The sequence below is a fragment of the Prunus mume genome, linkage group LG8, assembly GCF_029339155.1.
Source record: "Prunus mume cultivar Tortuosa linkage group LG8, ASM2933915v1, whole genome shotgun sequence".
Taxonomy (NCBI): Eukaryota; Viridiplantae; Streptophyta; class Magnoliopsida; order Rosales; family Rosaceae; genus Prunus; species Prunus mume.
The window spans coordinates 22,106,995-22,127,281 of NC_142705.1; the positions used below are offsets into that span (position 1 = coordinate 22,106,995).

The window sequence follows — 20,287 nt, forward strand, 5'->3', positions numbered from 1 at the left end:
TGTATTTGACTAAAAGAAATTGAGAAAAAATGTGTATAAGTTTTAGAATAAGAATTAGACAAAGATAAAGATTTAAAATGTTTGTCAAATGGAAAGTAGTTTTGTTTACCTTTTTATATTTGAGCCTGTTTAAAGTTAATAAATTTCCTCAATTGATCTTTTGATCATTAATGATTTCGAAAATCAACTTTCTTTTATGTGAGTATGTCATTGTTGGCAATTAGAACTTTAACAAATTTGAATGACTTTATTATATACTTGCGTTCCAAGTAATAGACTTTAAACAAACAATTATGATTTTTGATAGGACCCGCCCCGAATTTCCTCAGAAACCGGGACGGACCCTGCCTAAATTACCGACATCACCCCGATGCCGGGCCCACTTACTAAAGACCGAGACTTTCTATCAAAAATTTGGCAGAGTCTCCCCTGTAAATTGAACATTCCCAAACTTCAACCTGCTCAAAATTTACAGTTAAAAAACCCAACCAGCAACATACTTTTAAAAGCAGTTAAACAATTTACAACAAAGGCCTCCGACCTCACAATTCAAACCCTAAGCGGGCGATACATAGCATATCTAAGAAATTCAAATACAACATAAACAGAGTTCCACTGGAAGGATGAAGGAGTCCCTACAAAGACTCAAGGTTCGGAAGCACTCAATCCGGCTCGACTGCGGAGCTTAGTCAATACTGGCTGGGAGGCACAAAACAGAAAAATTGTGAGTGGACAAAAATAACGTTCAGTTCAAATAAATCAACGTAATATAACCCCACCGTTAGTAAATCATGCAAGAAACTCCAAATGCATCTTAAAATCGTCATAAGCAAGTATATGAATATATACTAAAATAATACCGGATACCAAGTCCGAAATCCGTGAACAACACTTCACAAACCCACCATTCAAAAGTTAAAAGTCCCGAAAGATTAAACTCTCAAAAACATATCCATTGGCACGACCGGTGAAGAAGTATCCTTACCGAGAAACAAGAACGAATGAATATTCATATGTATATATATGTATAATAATATATAATATAATAATACTAAAATAATATATAATTATAACCAACATTTAGTTGTATCGGGGAAACAATCCAACCGGGGGATTGTTTGACTAGTCAACATGGCAGAGCCATTCTTCAATTCACCATGTGACTAGGGAACGAGTTGTCCAATTGGGGGACTAACTCTCAGCCAGCACGTACAGCCGAGATACTCAAAGCTTGTACGCCTGAAAAATCAGTCCTACGTGCGCAAACTACCCCAAATCCAGGGTCTACAGCAACATCCCATCAAGGATGTCCCGGGTTCTAACAATTCCAAGTATCTCAAGTATCAGTAACCAAGTTCCAAATTCGGGGAGGTGCATAGGGTAGTGCTTAAAGCACTCCAAACAGATATTTCAAAACTCAAACCTTCCCACAACTCATTTTAACAACCCAAGTAGCCCAAGTACCCCATACATAGGCAATACTTCATAAAAATATCAATTTCCGTCATTGAATAAATAATAATATATCCAAATATACCATTCAACATTATGCATAAATTTTCCCATCACAAAACCATGCATATTATTTAAAAACAAAGTCCACTTACAAGTAGTGCCACGTTGCTTGACCCTAAGAGGGCCCCGCCTGCTGCGTATGGGTGGTCGGAGTACCTATTTTAGAAAACGAATACGCGATTAACATCAAGCGCTTCGAAACATAATTTTAAATTAAAATCCTAGTTTCCCGGGTTTCTATCGTGTAGGAGGAACGAGACAATCTGAAAGTTCCTAAAGGTTTTACAAGGTCTAGGATGCACGTCCTGCAAGTTTGGTCTGAAATGGACGGTTAGATCGCTTACGATCGGACGGTTATCGTAAAACTCAAATTTTAAGTTATTGAATCAGAACATCCGGGCCTCAGATTCACGATCCGCGAATTCCTACACGATCCTAGGAAGGTCTAAAGCAACATATTTCAATTTGGAAATGATCCAACGGTCGGAACCTATCGAACTCGGATAACGCACAATATGCGAAAATCGGTTCGATAGTCAAACGACCTCCGAATCAAGATTTGCGAAATCCTACGCGCTCGTGACATCCTAAGGATCTCATCAGGATAAAATTCAGCTCCACCACTCTTGCCCACGCGCCGCCACACGCGCCGGCAGCGAGTGGGTGGCTTGATCAATTTTCGGCAGCCAGAAAAACTCCAAATCGCCGGCCCAAACTTCTGTCCTAGGTAAAACACTATAATTGGAGTCACTTTTGTTCTTGAGCCTACCCCAAAAAGTGGCCGAAAATGGCCGGAATTTCGAATTGAAAATCGACCAAAAACCTAGGTTTTCAAATCGGATTTATGCTACGAATTGATCTAATCCTATGCAACAGTCAGCTAGAACTCAGAAAATGGATGAGAAACCTCACCTCACCGTCGAAAATGGTGGCGGAGGAGAGAGATTGAGAGCATGAAAATTCATACGAAAACCGGCCTGAAATTGTATTTTCCAGGCTTGGTGGCGGTGACGGCGGGAGGTGGATGGGAACGTCGGCAAGGTTTGGCGGACGTTTTGGGCCCGGTCGGCTGGCCGTGGCTCGTGATGGCTGCGAGTTGCAATGGGGGGAGGAAGGAGCTCGCGGAGAGAGAAAGGGAAAAGGCGACGGAGGAGAGAGAGTGTGGGGTAAGAATGAAAAATATGGTTTTTACCAAGCTTTTTCGAAATAATTACGTTTCCGCCACCGAACTTATTTTGATTGCCACAACTTCATTATAACTCCGATTCAAGCCTGCCGCCTGTCTACGAAGTCATCTCGGAACCACCTACGCAACCAAACCACCCGTGGTCCCAAAATCTTTTCGGATGAGAAAATGACCAAATTACCCTCACCTTAAGGGTAATTCCGTAAATTCACTTAATTAAATTAAAATATGGAATAATTTGGAGTCGGGGTGTTACAATTTTGGGTGGGGAAATCTCTCAAGAGAGTTCTTTTTTGTGCCTTAGGCAAGTGAGGACTTCACAATTTATCTAGATAAAAATGGTAAGTAAAGCAAAATACACGAATCTAAGAAAGATATAACAAACTAATCCAAGCAAAACTACTTGAAATACAAAGCATAAGATGAATTGCTAACTCTAGATAGGCCTCAGAGTTTTAGACTTTGACTTCTACTTAAAAATACAGTCACAACGATGATTTTAAGATCACGCTAGACTAGGTCTCTTTTGGCTAGATTGAATGTTTTTGCACTGGAATTGCACGTCAACACCTTCAACTAATAAAGATTAGCTACAAATCAATACCAATGTTGAAATTGGCAGAGCTATAAAAAGTTGAGCCATGTGGAAGCTGGAAAAGTGAGTAGAACTACAGGTTGGTACTTGTTCTAGCTTACTTTGAGTGATCTGGTAGCTTTCTAGACAATTTTAAGACATTAAGATATCTTTGTAAATTTTGTTGAGGTTTTCAAATGATGAAATACTTGACTTCTGCTTGCTTTATCTAATTTGCTGAACCAAATTTGTAAGAGAAATTAATCTCCTTTGAGTTCTGATTAGAATACCTTGTCTGGATTGCAAAAGAAATCTTGTTTTCCCTTTGACTGTCTGAGCTTTTTCTTGAACTGGATTGCTTCCTAAAAGAGATTGCTTCCTTACTTTTGGTTGTTGCCAGATCACATGATCTTTGGTTAGTTTTAAATTGATTGTTTATATTGAGTTTTTGTTTGATTGGTTGGTTAGTTGGGTGTCCTTGTTCCAGTCTAGGCACTCTTGTATTTATTGGAGAAAGTGCGATGATGAATAGTCATGGATATTTTCGATTTTGGACTAATCCCTCATCAATGCACAAGTGGTAAAGATTGTCAGCCAGTTGCTTTGATGATGTTTTGGCTCCTTGCTCATTAATGCATCTAAATGTCTCATGATCGTTCCTTTTGCAAAACACTGAACTGAAGTGAACAATAATACCTAGATTCTTCCAGCTTTGATTCCAAAAATACAAATATCCTGGTAGTAGAAAAAATCATGCGATCTTGTAATAATTAACCGTGATTTCCAACTAAAGCAAGTCTGACTTCACTTTCCAACTTTCATGGTCATCAAATTTATTTGGAGTCTAGTTACCAACGGTGAGGAGTCATTCTGACATACCTTAATAGCTAAGAAATTGTGAACTTGGGCTAAAACTAATTCAAATAATTTGATTTTTGTTATATAACTAAGAGAATTTGTAGAGAGAAATGAAGAGTAGAGGAAGACAATAGAAATTGTTCAATCAACTTGTGCAACAACTCGGTCCTTAATTAATATTTAATCATTAATTTATTCTAGTAAAAGATAATTATACCACTAGAATATTTTATTAGGTTTAAAAGTTGACTTTTGAAACCGGGAAGGAATTTGGGGATTTCAGTTATACCGTTGCGTAGAGCGCAGCGAGATGAGTCCGCAGACACGTAGTGGGCTCAAATCCGAGTTATAACAAAGAAATTACGGTCAAAATACGTTCAGGGGCAAAATGATAATTTGCCAGGTCAGATTGTTAAAACCCCTCTCTCTCCTTGGTTCGATGAACCTCCTCCCCCCATTTTTCAATGCAGCTGTGGCTTCTTCAAGCCACCATCACCGCCACGTGCCACGGCCGGCCACGAGACTGGTCGAAATAGGACCGCCACCAACCTAGCCACATGTTCCGCCGCAGCCCACCCGGCCGCATCTCCGCCGGAAACAACTCAAGAATAGCCGATTTTTGACAGAACTTTCGAGCTCTCGTTCTCCTTCGTCCGGCCACCAAATCGGATGAGTGAGGTATGGTTTTCTAGCTATTTTTCATGCTCTAGCTGTTGGTTGGGAAGGATTTCAAAGATTTCAAGCGTAGATCGTTCGATTCCTTAAGTTAGGTTTCAGCAGAGTTTCGGGTCACTGTTTCGGCCACTTCCGGCCAGTTTTTGGGGTAGGTCCAAGAACAAAAGTGGCTCCAAATAGGGTGTTATACCTAGGGTAGGAGTCTTGAGCCGTGGTTTAGAGTTTTTCCGGCGGAGTGTTATCGCTTTAGGCACCACGCGCTGCCGGCATGTGCGCCGGCGCGTGGGCAGCAGGTTGGAGACCAGAGTCAACCCTAGAATAATCTCCTAGTCCCCACGAGCGCGTAGGATTTCGCGGATCTTAATTTGGATAACTTTGGAACCCCGAACGGATCTCGCCTAGTGGGTGATTCTCGGGGTTCAGCAGGTTTGAACCGTTGGATCGTAATCATGTTCCAGTATGTTGATCTAGGTAATTTCAGGATTGTATAGCATTTGACAGATCGTAAAACAGAGTCTCGGATACTCCAGAAATGTCAGCCCTATAGTGAGGTTTACAGTAAAACAAACCAGTTACAGGTCAGGAATAGAGGAAAGAATTACGTGTGGCTTGATCTCTCAGTAAGGGTACGTAGGCAGCCTACAGTTATCAGGTGCAGCCACGAGTTAGGGCCTTAGAGTTTGTGTTATTGTTTTTCAGGGCATTTTGGTCATTTACAAGCCATAGTCACCAGGTGTCAGTTTTAAACAGGATTCGACCCGGATTTCAAAGTAGAAATTGGGTCAGGTCATTTCAACTTGTATGTCTCATCTTCATAAGACCTCTAATTTATAAGCTTGCTATGATAAGAAGACATTAACAACTCATAAATTATAAGTCCATAACTATCATATTTAGTGTATGGGTTATATAGAATTAGAAAAGGTGAATGCTAAGAGGTACGATGGTCATCCACTAACTCAAGCATTTACAACACTCCCCCTTGGATGTCCACCATACAATGACATAGTTGCCTCATTAAACATCTTGCTCAAAAAACTCAGTGGGACAAAACCTAAGTGAAGGGAAAAAGAGTACACCATTCTTCTGGATCATTGATATGATGTTGGACGAGCTTATACTGCCTTGTTAAAACCTTGCTAGGAAAAACTCGATGGGGCAAATGCTCCCCCCGATGAATTACTCCCCCTCATGACGACAAACTTGAATTATTTGAAGATGCAGCACAAATGATATTGATATTTCATTTTCCTCCTACAGAGCGAATTTTGGTAATACTTTGCTTCAATATCATCATTGGAGGAGTATGTGTGTCGTTCTTTTGAACCCTTGTTGAAACTTATAGTTCCAATGAAAAATGAATCAAAGTGCTTCAAGTCTTCATTTGCCTTTTAATAATTGGGGAACTTTAAGTCCACAAATATTTATATTATAAAGATTGAAATCTAAGAATCTTCTAGCCCTTACATGATTGAATAAGAACTTAGGAACTTCTAGTCCTCCATTAGTTATATGAGAATTGAAATTCTTGAGTATCTCACCTTACCTCTTTAAGATTGGTAACATGAAATATCACGTTGATATTGATCTTTGCTCCTTAACCAAAATCTTGAATTTCTGACAAATAACAAAATACAGTTGAAATCTTGTAAGTAGATAGACATGATAGATATCGATTATAAAAATGATAATTTCTTTGTAAAATATGAAATTTCACATGCACTAGATATATAAATGAAAATAAAAATAAAATAAATCTTATTTGTTTGGAATCTTGTTGTTCAGCTTCCTTTTGTTGATGCACTTCTTTCCATTTGTCAATGCCTATGTAACAAGAGTTCTATATTTGCGATATATTAGAGAAAACTATTCTATTTCTAAGATAGAAAAACAAAACCTCAAGTGGTTAGAGGCTCGTGTTGATAACGTGTTATATAACTAAGAGAATTTGTAGAGAGAAATGGAGAGTAGAAGAAGAAAATAGAAATTGTTCAATCAACTTGTATGTCTCATCTTAATAAGACCTCTTATTTATAAGCTTACAATGATAAAAAGAAATTAACAACTCAAAATTACAAGCCCATAACTATGGTATTTAGTGTATAAGTTACATAGAATTAGAAATTGTGAATACTAAGAGGTATGATGGTCATTCACCAACTTATGCATTTACAACAATTTTTGGATTAAATCCCCATTTGTGGTAACTTATTTCTCAATTATCAAAATAATGTGAATTTATTTAATTTTTTGTTGAATAGTATGGGTCATTCACCATTTTTGGTAAACAAAGCCCAATACCTTTTAAAAAGTGAACTCAATATTTATTTCAAGCTGGTGCACAAATTTCACTATACGAAAAGCTAAGTAAACATTTTGATTTTAGGAGACAATTTTAATTTCCAAATTTTTGCCAAAAAGATGTCTAAAGTGGTCATATTATCTATAAGTTGTAAACGAGTAGCAGAATGTATAGAAAGAATCTCAAAGTTGGACCCCAAACATACTTATAAATACTATATAATAAGATTTTCAGTTTTAAACATGAATTTTTTCCTTCACAAATGTTAGGTGTTATATTGAATTTTGATTTTAAAAGCTACACTATTTTTAATATATACATACCTTCAAAATTGTAGTTCGATTATTGGTAGGTACATTGATAGATATACCTATGTATACAAAACCAGCTGCAGCCATTATCATCAGGTGTGAAAGTTGGTGTCAATTCCTATCCTGATCGATTCAGGTACTGTTCTTCCAGTGCAACATCACAATGACAGTTGCCCAATCATACGAATTAAATCTCCCCCAAAACGATTCTCTAAATCTCAAAATAAACAAATGAAGCAAACACTATTTCCCACTTGAGTTCTGTACATATAAAAGAGTGTTTGAATTGAACTGGAAGCCATTAGGCAGTGGCCACTAACAAGTATTCACTGTTGCTAATTGTATATTTACAAATGAGCACTCAAAAGGAAAACGGATAGCTCAACAACATTTCTATAACCGTGGTATTTAAACTTCTGTATTTTATCAAAACTCAAAATCCTAGATTATACCATGGTGAACGATTCAGTTCGAAGTGCAAAATGCACCGAGCCAAGAACAGCGAGAAGCTGAAAACCATCTGCCTAGAAAGCTAGAACCAGCAATATGGCTATGAGATAGCTCATGTCTTTCAAGCAAGAATGCAAAGGAGACACTTCATGTACTTTATTGGAATGTATGAGACTCAGAAAGAGCTGCTAGAATTGCTTCTATGATTGGGGATGAATATATGGCTCTTGCCTTCTGTCTTAGATTTTGATGTTCTAAAAACTCACGTTTTGAGGTCACGCTTAATGCCTAGACTGGCCCATATAGGACTCTTCGAAGCCTCATCCGGGTCATCAACTCTCAAAGGTTTTGGAACCAAAACACGGTTTTCTGATTTCTCTTCATCCATAATATTTGAATCCCTCGAATGCTTGCCAAGGGTCGGTGAGCCATTGCCTGAGCAGCAACTATTACTTGTAGAGGATGATGGAGATAAGCAACCATTAGATCCAGACAACAATAAATTTCCCATTCCAGCAGGACATACGGGCATACAGCCCCAATACGGTGCTGGAACAGTTTGTAAGGGAATGCTTTGTGGGCAAGGGCCTGGAACGGCCAGAACTGGTGTGGGGTACCACTGGACTTGATTAGGAGCCATGCAATTTTGTACACAAATGGATTGAGAATGCTGTGGTGCTACAGGAGAAGCTGCATTTCGCCAACCTGGATTCCAAGGGAAAACCAATGGAGCAACTGGGTAGTAATTCAAAGGATGTGAGATATTAGGCTCACTACAAGACTCTTGTAACCCAATCCCATCCCTCTGCAAAATATTTTTGGATAATTCACTTCCCTGGTTACCACATGCTGTCACGGAAGACACGCATGAGGGCTCGTCTCCACTTTCTCTGCCACTGACAGAACCTATCTCAACACAGGTCCTTGGATCTCTAAGATTAACCGCAGTATCCATAGATTCACAAAGAGGTGCTTCATGGCCAAATTTTAATACTGTTCCAGCTCTATCTGGAAGACCAAAAGTGCTTGAAGATTTACTACATGAGAGAAGTTGATGGTTAACGGAATCTGTGGTTTCTAACCTGGTTGATGGTACTCCATCAGCGGATACTATTATCTGATGGTATTGGGAAGCAAGATGCTTGTTCTTTCGTCTCCCAGAACCCACAGGAACACTTCTCATTGTTCCCCCAGCTGTCCAATATCTTTGGCAGTTTTTGCAGAAGTGCCTAGGTTGGTTGACATTGTAGTTATTGAAGTAACAAAACTTTGTGTCTAGACTGTTGCATCGTGGACAAGGAAGGACCTTGTCTGGCTTCTGAAAATCTTCCTCTTGCTCTAAAATTCTGTTCTCCGCTTGTTTTGAATTGGTTTTAGCATTTACTCTTGCCTCATTCACCTGCATCTGATTTTTTTCTTCCTCCTTGCAAATCGCTGAAGTCCCTGCCTGCACAGAATTTTCTGCACAAGGGCCATCAGCTTCTGCTTTTGTTAATTCACTGCAAGAACCCTGAAAAACAACCACCAATGCTTCATTTAGAATTCAATATTGGAGATAGAAATGATTGGAAAACAGAAAAATCAAATGGAAACAGATTTACAAGTCCTATTCATACACAGTGCACAATGTCTACAATGTCTATATACGCTTATTTAGAAACAAATGCAATTCTGTATATCATTATATCATGGAAGATAGAAATTGATATGTGGCAAAACAATCGTCACATGGAATTTCCTTCAAATTCTCTCTATGTTTGCTTCTCCCTCAATCTAAATTTATACATCAGCAATTATTCGGGAGCATGCCTAATGACATGATTAAGTATAAAAGCTAAATCACTTTAGCACAACCAATCGCCAGTTAATAACCAGTACTTTAACTAATATTAAAACTGATTTTCTAGTTCTTAACTAATTAGAGGTTAAGAAATACATACAGAAACTTGATCTGCTGCTCTGCTTTAATAATGTAAATCATTCATAAAAAAAACACATACCCATTAGTAAATTTGAAAAACACGAGCGTAAGAAAAGGAAAGCAATTAAGTACATGCCTGGTTTGAATCTTTCAGACCAATAAGAGAAAAGGAAAAGAGAAATGGAGAAGAATGTCAATACATTGTCCTCACAAGAGTTGCATAATCAATACCTCCAACCAAGTAACTTCTTTTGGCCTGTTCCAAGCAAGCGGCTTATGATCTTTAATTGATCCCTTTCTTTTAAAAAAATTTGGGTACAATTTCGCACTCTTTATCTTTAATTAGAGTTCCTTTTCCTTAACAATCAAACAGAAAATGTACTGTGAACCTAAATTTAGAAATCTAAACAACATTAACCTACATTTAGAAAGCTTCCTCTATGAAGGAAAAATAAAATAGAAAGAAAAAGGAAATTATCTTCCTTAGTAAGAAACTAATTACCACCCAATGCATAAGAACTGCTTCTCTGGAAGAGCAGAAACAAATTACTGTTTAGAAGAAAGCAGTAAGGTGATAATATAATCAACAAAAACCCATGAAGAAGGCAACGTTCACATAACTAATTCTCACATAGAAAGAAGGAAATCGTAAAAACAGAGTCTTTTTTTTCTGCTACTGTAAAATCATAATTAAATTCCAGCATTGAAATTGGAACAAAAAAAAAAATTTGAAGTACACAAGCAACTGGGAGCATAAGAACCTAAAATTCCTCACAAATATTCTCAATATCTAAAGAATAAATAAATAAAGACCATAGAAACATCAAACATACCATGAATTGAGACTTGGGTGGAACCTGGGAATTCTTGCAAGTGATAGCTTCAATCTGGGTTTGAAGCAATGGAATGGTCCTCCCAAAGAGCTTGATGTCATTGATATTTTTATTGCTTCTGCTCTCAGTCTCAGACATATCTCCACAAAAACTGATTGCCTTTGCCTTGACACACATAAAAACCCAACTCCAAAACCTATCCAATACAAATAAAAAAGTAAGATTTTGATTTATAAAAGACGTTTCAAAAGCCAAAACCCCTCCGAAGTAAAGTACCCTTTAGCTCAAAAAGCACCAAGAACGTGAAGCATCAAAGTACCAATTTTTTTTGTATTCTAAGTTTCTTTTCGTATTCCTTTCAAACTTTTCATCACATTTTTTTAGTTTATTTTATTGCGCGGTCAGTGGTGGTCATGGGGTGATGCCACCTGGAGTCCAAGTAAGAAACAAGGTGAATCCATAGCCAAGAGATTGAGAAAAAAATATAAGCTATGAAGGCACAAAATGGTGTGTGTAGGGCCGTCTGAGGAAAACAGAAAAGAGAAAAGAGAAGAGAGAGAGAGGTGAAAGGATAGAAGAGAAAAAAGCTATATAAAGGAAAAAAAGGGTAAAGTGTTTGCGTAGGGCCAGCCTTCAACGTCTTTTGCTGGTTTCGTGCTTTTGATCGACCTCTTTTGCCTTTCTCATTTATCTGTGTGTTTGTCTGGCCCATGTCTTGCTCTTGATGCGCGGAAAGACTTTATAAAACATTGCATAGCTTAGTTCTCTCCAACCCAATTTTATTGGGCCTGGCTATTGTTGGATTTTTGGTTTAATTTGGCACGGAGTCAAATGCCTCTATTAGTTTAGACCATTTTGTTTCCAATAAGATCTTGAGGCGGTGAAGCGTAAACCTTTCAAGACTCGAATTGTTTTATAAATATATAAATAAAAATGAATTAGAGTTACAAAAAATATTTAACGATAAAAATCAACCAAACAACACATAAATCATCAAGACACCCAAACTTAGATAGAAATCCAAACAAGTATAACAGTGATACTACAGATATCTTCACAAGACATACAAAAAGCAGTTCTAAAAAGAGAAAATCCACTTCATTCATTCTACTACTCCTCATTAAGAAGATCACCATCCAAACTACCATCCCTATTCTTGAAGTTGAAAGAGGGGTTTATGAAGTTTTTAGTGTTAGGGCCTTTTGTAGTCTCAAACTTTTTTTTAAGTGGCAGTTAATCTCAGATGGCATAAGCCATAGCGTAATAACGTAAATCTTCATTAAATTTGGACACCTCAGCCAAATATATAGCATACAATAAATGGGCTAAATACAAAACAAAGGAAGTCTTGTGAAGAAAAAATTAATTGCATAGCTATGAGGAGATCCTTAATGCTATTCTGATGTAAACTTTTTAAAACACCGCTCGCATTAGTGTAAAAAGAAAAAAACACAGTTAAAATCATAACACGTGTACAAGATATATCACGTGATCATACTATTGTAGTATTTTATAATTAGGATTTAGGGTTTTAGGGTATTCTATAATTAAGGTTGGTATTCGATATACCATCCGAGGCTAATCCTCAAACAACTAGTTTAGGTGTAGATATCAGAAACTCGAACGGTATATGTATTGGGGTTTCGACAAGCTATGTCTCCCTACAGACACCCTTACTTGCATAATTGCATGTCGCACAATAGTAATAGTTTGGTTTGGTTTCTCCAGTAGTTTTAGCCCAACCTAAATCAAGTCGCACGGCTTAATAATGATTAGTTCAATTTCAGATTGTGAAAGTGATCCAACCCAACCATACCCACTAATAATAAATCCAATAAAACAAAATAACATATTACTTTCGACTTGAGATTTTTTGTCGCCATTTCTCTTGTTCCCTCTCTGTCTTCTATCTAAAATTTTGACATTTGTCTCTAATCTAAAATTTTGACATTTGCTTTTGTTGTGTTTCGAGGAGGGGGAGGATGCCACTTCTCCCCCTCTCTCCCTCTCTCTCTTTTCCTCGTCTCCTCACTCATTTTCCCCTTCCCCATCTTGTGGATTTGGGGTTTTAATTATGGGAAGGTTACTTATGTCTAAATCTGCTTGGATTTGTGATTTTATTAGTTAGTATTTTAGTTGTAAGTCGGCTGCAATCTCGGTGGTGTTCTCTGTCTCCAAGGTGGTGACGGCGATTGTGGTAGCGGTGTCAACAACGGTGGTAGTGGCGCAGTTAGTTTTTGGTTGTTTGTTTGTAGTTTTCTTATTTTGTAATAATTGCATCAACTCCTTGTGAGTTGGGTGTTTGATTGTTTTCTAGTATCTACTTGTATTTTGTACTTGTGAGAGTTAAAAGTTGTAGTTATATTGGTAGGTTTGGGCGATGTGATTCATGTGTGGTTTGTTCAGGCATGCAGCTTTTATGCCGAAATTTCTATAGCCTTTTATAGCCTGTATCTGGATTAACCCTATGTGGTTACTATACTTTCATATTTATATTACCCCTTTGTGGATATTTGTATTTTTTTTTGTGACTGATGGTTTTTGTGCCTAATTTATAAATACAATTATTGTTTTTCTCTCTATTTTTTTTTTTAAAGAAAAATTTATTCCGTCAAATTTATGACACGACAGACAAATTAGCCACTTTTTATACTCTATTGAACTAAAAACAAATAAAATTAATTACATAATTGCTTACAAATTTTAATTTCTTAATTAAAAATAAGAAATAAATTTACAAAATAAAAGAAAGAAAAAAAAAATAAAGGACCCATCACCTCCCACAACCCCCACCCAACCACCAAGAGCCACCCAAGCTGCCCCAACCAACCCACCCACCTAGAATCCCACTCGATCTCTCATTTGGGTCTAGATTCGGTGCACCGTCGTCTACCCCCGTCAACTCCCGCAATCAAAGGCCACCACTCAAGGTAAACCAAAACTGTAACCTATTTCCTCACCTCGCCTACTGATCAGACGATCAGTCTAACGACATAACGATATTACAACATTCATTTTTTTCATACCAATGTCTGACCAAAAAAAAAACAAACAAACAAACAAAAGTTCATTTTAAACGGTGACCTGTACACGTATACCCAATACTAGAAATAAAACAGGGGCCTGGGTCTTCTTCAAGCTCGTCCAGGAGTTCGTGGGTCATGGTGGTTGTTTGCTCCTGTCCCCGGATAGTCTGTCCTTTCCATATCCATCCTCCCCTCGATAAAACCTTCTCCCTCTTCCACATCAAACAACCCCAAATCCCCTGCACCCTGCAAATTGTTAGAAACCTTATCAGAATTCTGTAGTTGGTTTAGATTTCCCAACCAATTATTCAGAAATACATATATATATATATATTTAAGGAAATATAATTGTGGGACAAATTGCAATGAATTAATACATGCATGAATTTATGTATGAACGTATATGCATACATGTATTGGTAAAGAGAGAGCTGACAATGGATAAGAGAGAGAGAGAGAGAGAGAGAGAGAGAGAGGTGAACCAGTGATTCTTGGACAGTCAAGTATTCATCATCTGACCTGAGGCTTCCTACAAAACAGACAGAATTATTTGGAGTTAAAAAAAAAAAAAAAAAAAAGACTAGAGAGAAAAAAAATAATAAAAAATTTGTTGACTAGTATTTAATCTTACTGGTTGTAGGAATTGCAGTCAAAGATAGAAGAAAGGAGAAAACCAATGAGAGCACAAGCAGAAATCTAAGACAAGGCTTTTGCAGCATATTGAAAAAGAGGAGGAAGGTCTGAGGGACTTCCTTGCAAGAGGAAGCATGTAGTATGGTGGTTTATATAGAAAGAGCAGGAGAATAATTGAGAGAATTAATTCCTTATACCACTGGAATAGTAGGCTCCAAATTTATCTTCTTATCCAATTTATTATATATTAATTAAACTTGCACTTTCATCATGTATATATATTCATTATGTGTGCTGCAGTGGAGATTCTCTTACTCTTTACTGACGTCATTTTCATGTCATCAACTATACTTTGTACAAGTGCATACTTTTGCAAGATTATGTATCTATATATCATATGAGTCTTGAAAAGGGGATATGTGCAAGAAAACACATGAAATTATTGGATCATTTAATGAGATTGCGCCTTTGTACTTTAATAGGCGTTATAAGCCGTTTAAAGGCTTATAGTTGTTTTATGAGTCAACAAATTAACGCCTCTTGAAGCACAACTAACGTGATCTTATTAAATTAAGACTATCGAGTTTTAAATGGTTATTAATGGAGATAAAGGATTGGATCACGAGGACCACCGTGATCAAAGATAAATTGAACATCCCAAATGGACCATAAGTGAAGATCCGTGAACTAAAAAGGGAGTGATCATATTTATTTATATTTCAATACATGCATACAAGAATGAGCAATTCTAAAATAAATTAATTAATTAAAAAAACCCAAATGTCAACATTCAAACATTCACGGGATTGCTCGACTGCCAGAGAGGCACAAGTAATTAACAAATAAATGTCAACATTCAAGTATATTATTATTCATGGAATTGCTCAACTCCGTCCTCTATTATCGTTTGTTTAAAAAATAAAATTAAAAAATTAGTCAGCATTCAAGTATTTTAGATAGGCACTTCTCTTTGTTCACTCCATATTCTAAGTTCACCCCAACTTCTAATTCAAATATTCATAATTTCTAAGAAAATCCTCGTTATCTTCCCAAACTACCACTAAATACTAGGGGTGGGCATATTAAACCGAAATACCGAAATCGTACCGCACCGCATCATACCGATTTCATACCGCTTCATTCGGTCGATAGATATTCGATACCGCATCGCATCATATCAATCGAGTATGGTATGATAGCGTATCAAGATTTTGATACCGGTCAATACCGTACCGCACCGAATAGTATTCTATTGAAATATAATTTTTTTTTTCATTCTCTCGCTCTCTATCTCTCGCTTGCCTTTCAATTTCTCAAACGCTTTTGTCATTTATGTTTGGATTGTATTTGTATTTTTGTAAGTCATAAGGCATAAGTTTAACTCTTTTGGTTTGTAAGCCATAATGCATGAGTTTTAACCATTTGGATTTGATGAATATGTTGATGGATAAATATTGATTTGGTTGATTTAGATATTGAATATGTTGATGGATATTGAATATGTTAATTAGGATTTGGATATTGAATATTGAATATGTTGATGAATATTGAATATGTTGAATCTTTGAATTTGTAACTTAGGCATCACTTATTTTGGTGATGAATATTGAATTAGTTCATTTTTTAGTTGTATCATTTTGGTACCGATACCGATTTGGCACGGTACGGTACGGTACCAATTTTGGCAAACCATAATACCGTATCGTACCATACCGATTCAAATTTCCGGTATAGGTAGTGGTACGGGCTCAATACCGTACCATACCGTACCATGCCCACCCCTACTAAATACACACCCAACATAAAAATAAGAATAAATATAAATAAATAAACTCATCAACCTCACACCCTTTACTGTAAAGTCTAGATAATCTTTCAAATCCAAAAACAAATTCCTGCAATTCAAGCCAAGCAGGAGTAAAGGAATTCTTTAGTCCATTTCAATTTCTTAAAGGAAAAGAAAGAAACAATGAACGAAGCAAACACTATAAGCAGCTCTTTACGCTCTCTGCATTTGTGAGAGATGAACAATAGAGAACCAACTTCTTGGATGATCCACAAAATTTCCGATCTGGAGGGGTGTTGTTTAACAGCATCTTTATAATGTTCAACATTAGATTGTCTACAAGAGAGAGAGAAAGGCATAAATGAGAATCATAGATATCAGAATTTGTTTTGATACACATTAGATCTTTAGAGACAAGTTTTACACCTTGCACCCCACACCCCACACCCTACAACTCCTGTTATCATTAAAAAAATCTACTCTAGATTCTTTTTAGATATTTACAACTTAATATGAAGAGTGATGGGTGTGTATAGATGTATTCGGGTTAAATATTAAATTGAATTACATTTTTTTGTCTTTTTACATAATAATAAAATTTAATAGCTTAATGATTTAAATATTAAAGTGAAAAAAAAAACATGAGGTTTAAATAAAAAAAACTCTAAAATAATTGCGAAGAACTATTCATATATTGCACAATTATTAACAACAACCACCGGCCTACGGTCGCTTCCCTTGTTCATCCCTTACGCTATTTATTATTTTAAAAAGTTCATTTGTTTGCTACTTGAGAATGTTTTTATTATTATTTCCTTTTGTTTAAATATTATTATTGGAATAGCACAGAATAATAGATGGAATCTCTATGACTCTTGATGTTGGACTTGTTTGGAGCTTGGATGGTGTGGGGGAACAACATTGAGCTTGGGCGGTGGAAAGACGTCTGACATATGACTTTGCTCATTTGTCCCATACGGCAAGTCATTTGTCCCTTGGGTTAGCTCAGCCACTCAGGTTGTGGCTATTGACCCCAAATGTGATGGACATGGACTCATTCTCATAATAATAGACCGACATATACATCCGTCACCACTTCTAGGGAAAGCCACCCTAATCCTATCAACTTCTTTTTTATTTATGGGCTAACGACAGTTTTAGGCGTTGAAGATTTGAGGTCATTCTTAAAATGGCCCGCGAGACTTTAATTTTGTTAATTTATACCTTAATATTTTAAAATTCAACTAATTTACATATTTTTTATACTTAACTACTTGTTACACGGGTCCACTTTTTAGCTTTAGTGTAATTAAGTATTAATAAAAAAGTGAGTTGATTTTTTCACTCTCTTTTTCTCCACTTACACTCTTTTTAAAAAAAAAAAATAGTTTTTAATAAATTTTGTTATTTTTTGTTATTTCTCTTTCATATTCTACCATTATCCTAATTTTTTTTTCACTTCACTTTTATATATTTTTTCTTTATACGTAATTTTCCAACTTGCACTCCATTTTCAATATTTTTTTTTTCCTTTAATTGAGTAAGAAATAATTAACACCATAGCTTTCAACAAAGCCGTGATGGCAAAACATGCGTGGAGATAGTAGATACTGGTTCTATTCCAAAATGTGAAATATATTGGAAAAACTAATTATGATGTAGCTTTAAGACAATGTGAGGAGGATGGTAGAATGGGGGCATCTGACCAAAATGCCTAACAACTTTTTTGGAAAAATATGTGGAAGATGAAGGTACCAATTAAAGTTAAAATTTTCATTTGGAGAGTTTAAATATTTTACCAACTGCAGGCAATCTTTTTCTGCAGAAAATAGTGACTTCCCCAATTTGCTTGAGGTGTGGGGTGTGGGTTTTGAAGACCCCCGACATGCAATTTCGAGATGTAGGAAAAATGCTCAGTTTTGGAAGTGCACAAACTTTGCTTATCACATTAATCCTAGTTAACACTCTGTCTTCTTCTTTTTTTTTTCTTTTTTTTTTTGTCTGTTAACTTTTCTTAATTTCAATGATCAAAACCTTAATGTAGGGTAATGGTAGAATAAGAAATAGGAAGAACAAAATTGATTAAAAAGCATTAAAAAGCAAAAGGGAGTGTAAGTTGAGAAAATGGGAGTAGGAAAATTAGCTCCCTAAAAAAAATTAAAAATTGTGACAGACTTAAGTTTTGTTTTTAAAAACCTATATCACCTTTCTCATTCTCCTCCTTCACTTCGTCAAAATCTGGCAGCCCCTTCCTCCTCCCCCACAAATTCTTCTCTCTTTCTCTCTCTCTCTCTCTCTCTCTCTCTACACCACTAACCCCAAGCCCAACCACCTTCTCTCCTCTCTCCCGACCAGTTACCCCAAACACACCAAATCGCTTCTTTCAGTCGAAGAATAAATGTCTAGTCTTTACTATTGTACTAACCAAGTATAGACCTCACCAAGGGAGGTGAGCGCTATAGAATGCAACCCACTAAGCGTTACGAAGAGAAGCAAATCAGAGAGAGAGAGAGAGAGAGAGAGAGAGAGAGAGAGAAGAAAGAGAGATAGTACTTTATATTCGGGACCGAATCCAATAGAATCTTCGGTGTTCTTCTGCTTTTAGTGGACTTGATGTCGATTTACTCTTCTTTTGCCAAATCTATAGTCTCATATCTAGGTTGGCTTTGGTTCTGCTTCATCTTGCAAGGATGCTCTTTGTGGTGTTGCGGTTTGGTCATAGTAGATCCACTGCTCATTGGTACATTGGGGTCCTACAGTAACTACGTGGGGCTCTCTATGTCATGTCCCTAAGGAAGATTAGCGGCGGTTGGTTTTCATTTTGCTAGCACTGTTTTGATTTTTTTGATTTTTTTGGTTTAGTTTGTTCAATAAAGTCCATAAACTCTATGAGTTTTCTATGTTTTCTTCTCTTTTCTTTTATGATTCCAGAAACTTAGTTGAGTTCTTAATCTCTCAAAGCGACTCATGCTGGTTAGCGGCTAGTTTTTGTCCTTAATGTCATTGGACTAGATTCGGGGAAATTATGGCTGTTGAGAAGGGTTATAGAAAATTTATTTTCGAGAGTGATTCTCTCCAGATCATTTCAGCTTTTCGGCTAGCTCAAGTCACTGGGAAGTTTTACCCATGTATGGCTCTGGTCGGATTTTTGTAGATCGCATAATCTAACGATCTATGAACTTTGGATTCTCGGTACATCAGTTTTAACAGACTCCTAGCAACTCCAACAACAACATACTAAAAGTTGGAGGTGATCCAATGGTTGCATCATTTTCAATCTAATGGTCCATATTAGGCAAAAACTTCAATCGTTGGGTAAACGTTCGAATCTAGCGAATTTGAGCATACTATGAGTGGCTTGAGAAAATTTCAGTGACGGAAAAACTTAACATCAGACTGAGGGAAAACAGGTCAACCCAGACAGATAGTCACACTCGTAGCCACCAGTGTTGGATGACTTGAGAAAATTCCAGCGACGAAAAAACTCAACATCCCTGATCAAGACCTATACCAAAATGTCAAACTCAAAGAGTAGAGAAACTTCCATACATGTGTCAATGTCAAAGGGGTCGAAATTGGCCAAAAATTGAGAAAGTCTGAGGAAGTGGTTGGATACTCAAAGCTTCCACCAACTACAGTGGCTGATTAAACCAGGTCTTTGGGGAGTTTTATAGAGGAGGATGTTGGCATGAGCGATAATTCAGGGATCCCTTTATTCCTAATTTCTTGGTGTAATTCACATTACCTAATTAGAATAATTTCATAGTTAGGATTCCTTGTAATTAGCTAATTACTTTTCTTTGTAGGAAAAGTCAACTTGTACTTGTATATATACCCTCCTCTTGGATAAATATAATATCAATCACAATTATTCAATCCCGTGTTTAGTTTGAGTTGGTATCATAGCCGATTAACCGCGGTCTCCCGAACAAAAATACAAACCCTACCCATTGGCATCCTCTAGCACTGAATACAAGAAAAAAAAAACAAAACAAAAAACCCATATGTTGCAAAACAACAGCTAAGCCCTTGTCGTCACAAACCTAGTGAGGCAAAAGACTCCTACAACACCAACCCATCTAAACTTGTTCTCTCTCCTCCATGGCTTTTGAAGATACGCTAGACAACCTCATCCCAGCAACAAAATCCAGTGCTTCTAGTGCTTCAGAAACCCGCAAAAATCTTGACATGGCACAACTAATTGTTACAGTTCGCAA

At 36.8% G+C, this 20,287-nt stretch overlaps 2 protein-coding genes across 2 annotated transcripts; both read right to left on the bottom strand.

The window, feature by feature from the left end:
- Positions 1–7,647: 7,647 nt before the first annotated feature.
- LOC103339083 (cyclic dof factor 2-like) lies at positions 7,648–11,306 on the bottom strand. The gene is made up of 2 exons (XM_089043000.1): positions 10,626–11,306; positions 7,648–9,381 (listed from the first exon to the last, which is right to left on the bottom strand). Exons 1-2 carry the CDS (start codon positions 10,800–10,802, stop codon positions 8,134–8,136), a joined length of 1,425 nt encoding a protein of 474 aa, XP_088899126.1. The 5' UTR covers positions 10,803–11,306; the 3' UTR covers positions 7,648–8,133.
- Positions 11,307–13,282: 1,976 nt separating this feature from the next.
- Positions 13,283–14,483, bottom strand: LOC148915061 (uncharacterized). Its single transcript, XM_089043001.1, has 3 exons — positions 14,283–14,483; positions 14,134–14,180; positions 13,283–13,897 (listed from the first exon to the last, which is right to left on the bottom strand). Exons 1-3 carry the CDS (start codon positions 14,368–14,370, stop codon positions 13,760–13,762), a joined length of 273 nt encoding a protein of 90 aa, XP_088899127.1. The 5' UTR covers positions 14,371–14,483; the 3' UTR covers positions 13,283–13,759.
- Between the last annotated feature and the right edge of the window lie 5,804 nt (positions 14,484–20,287).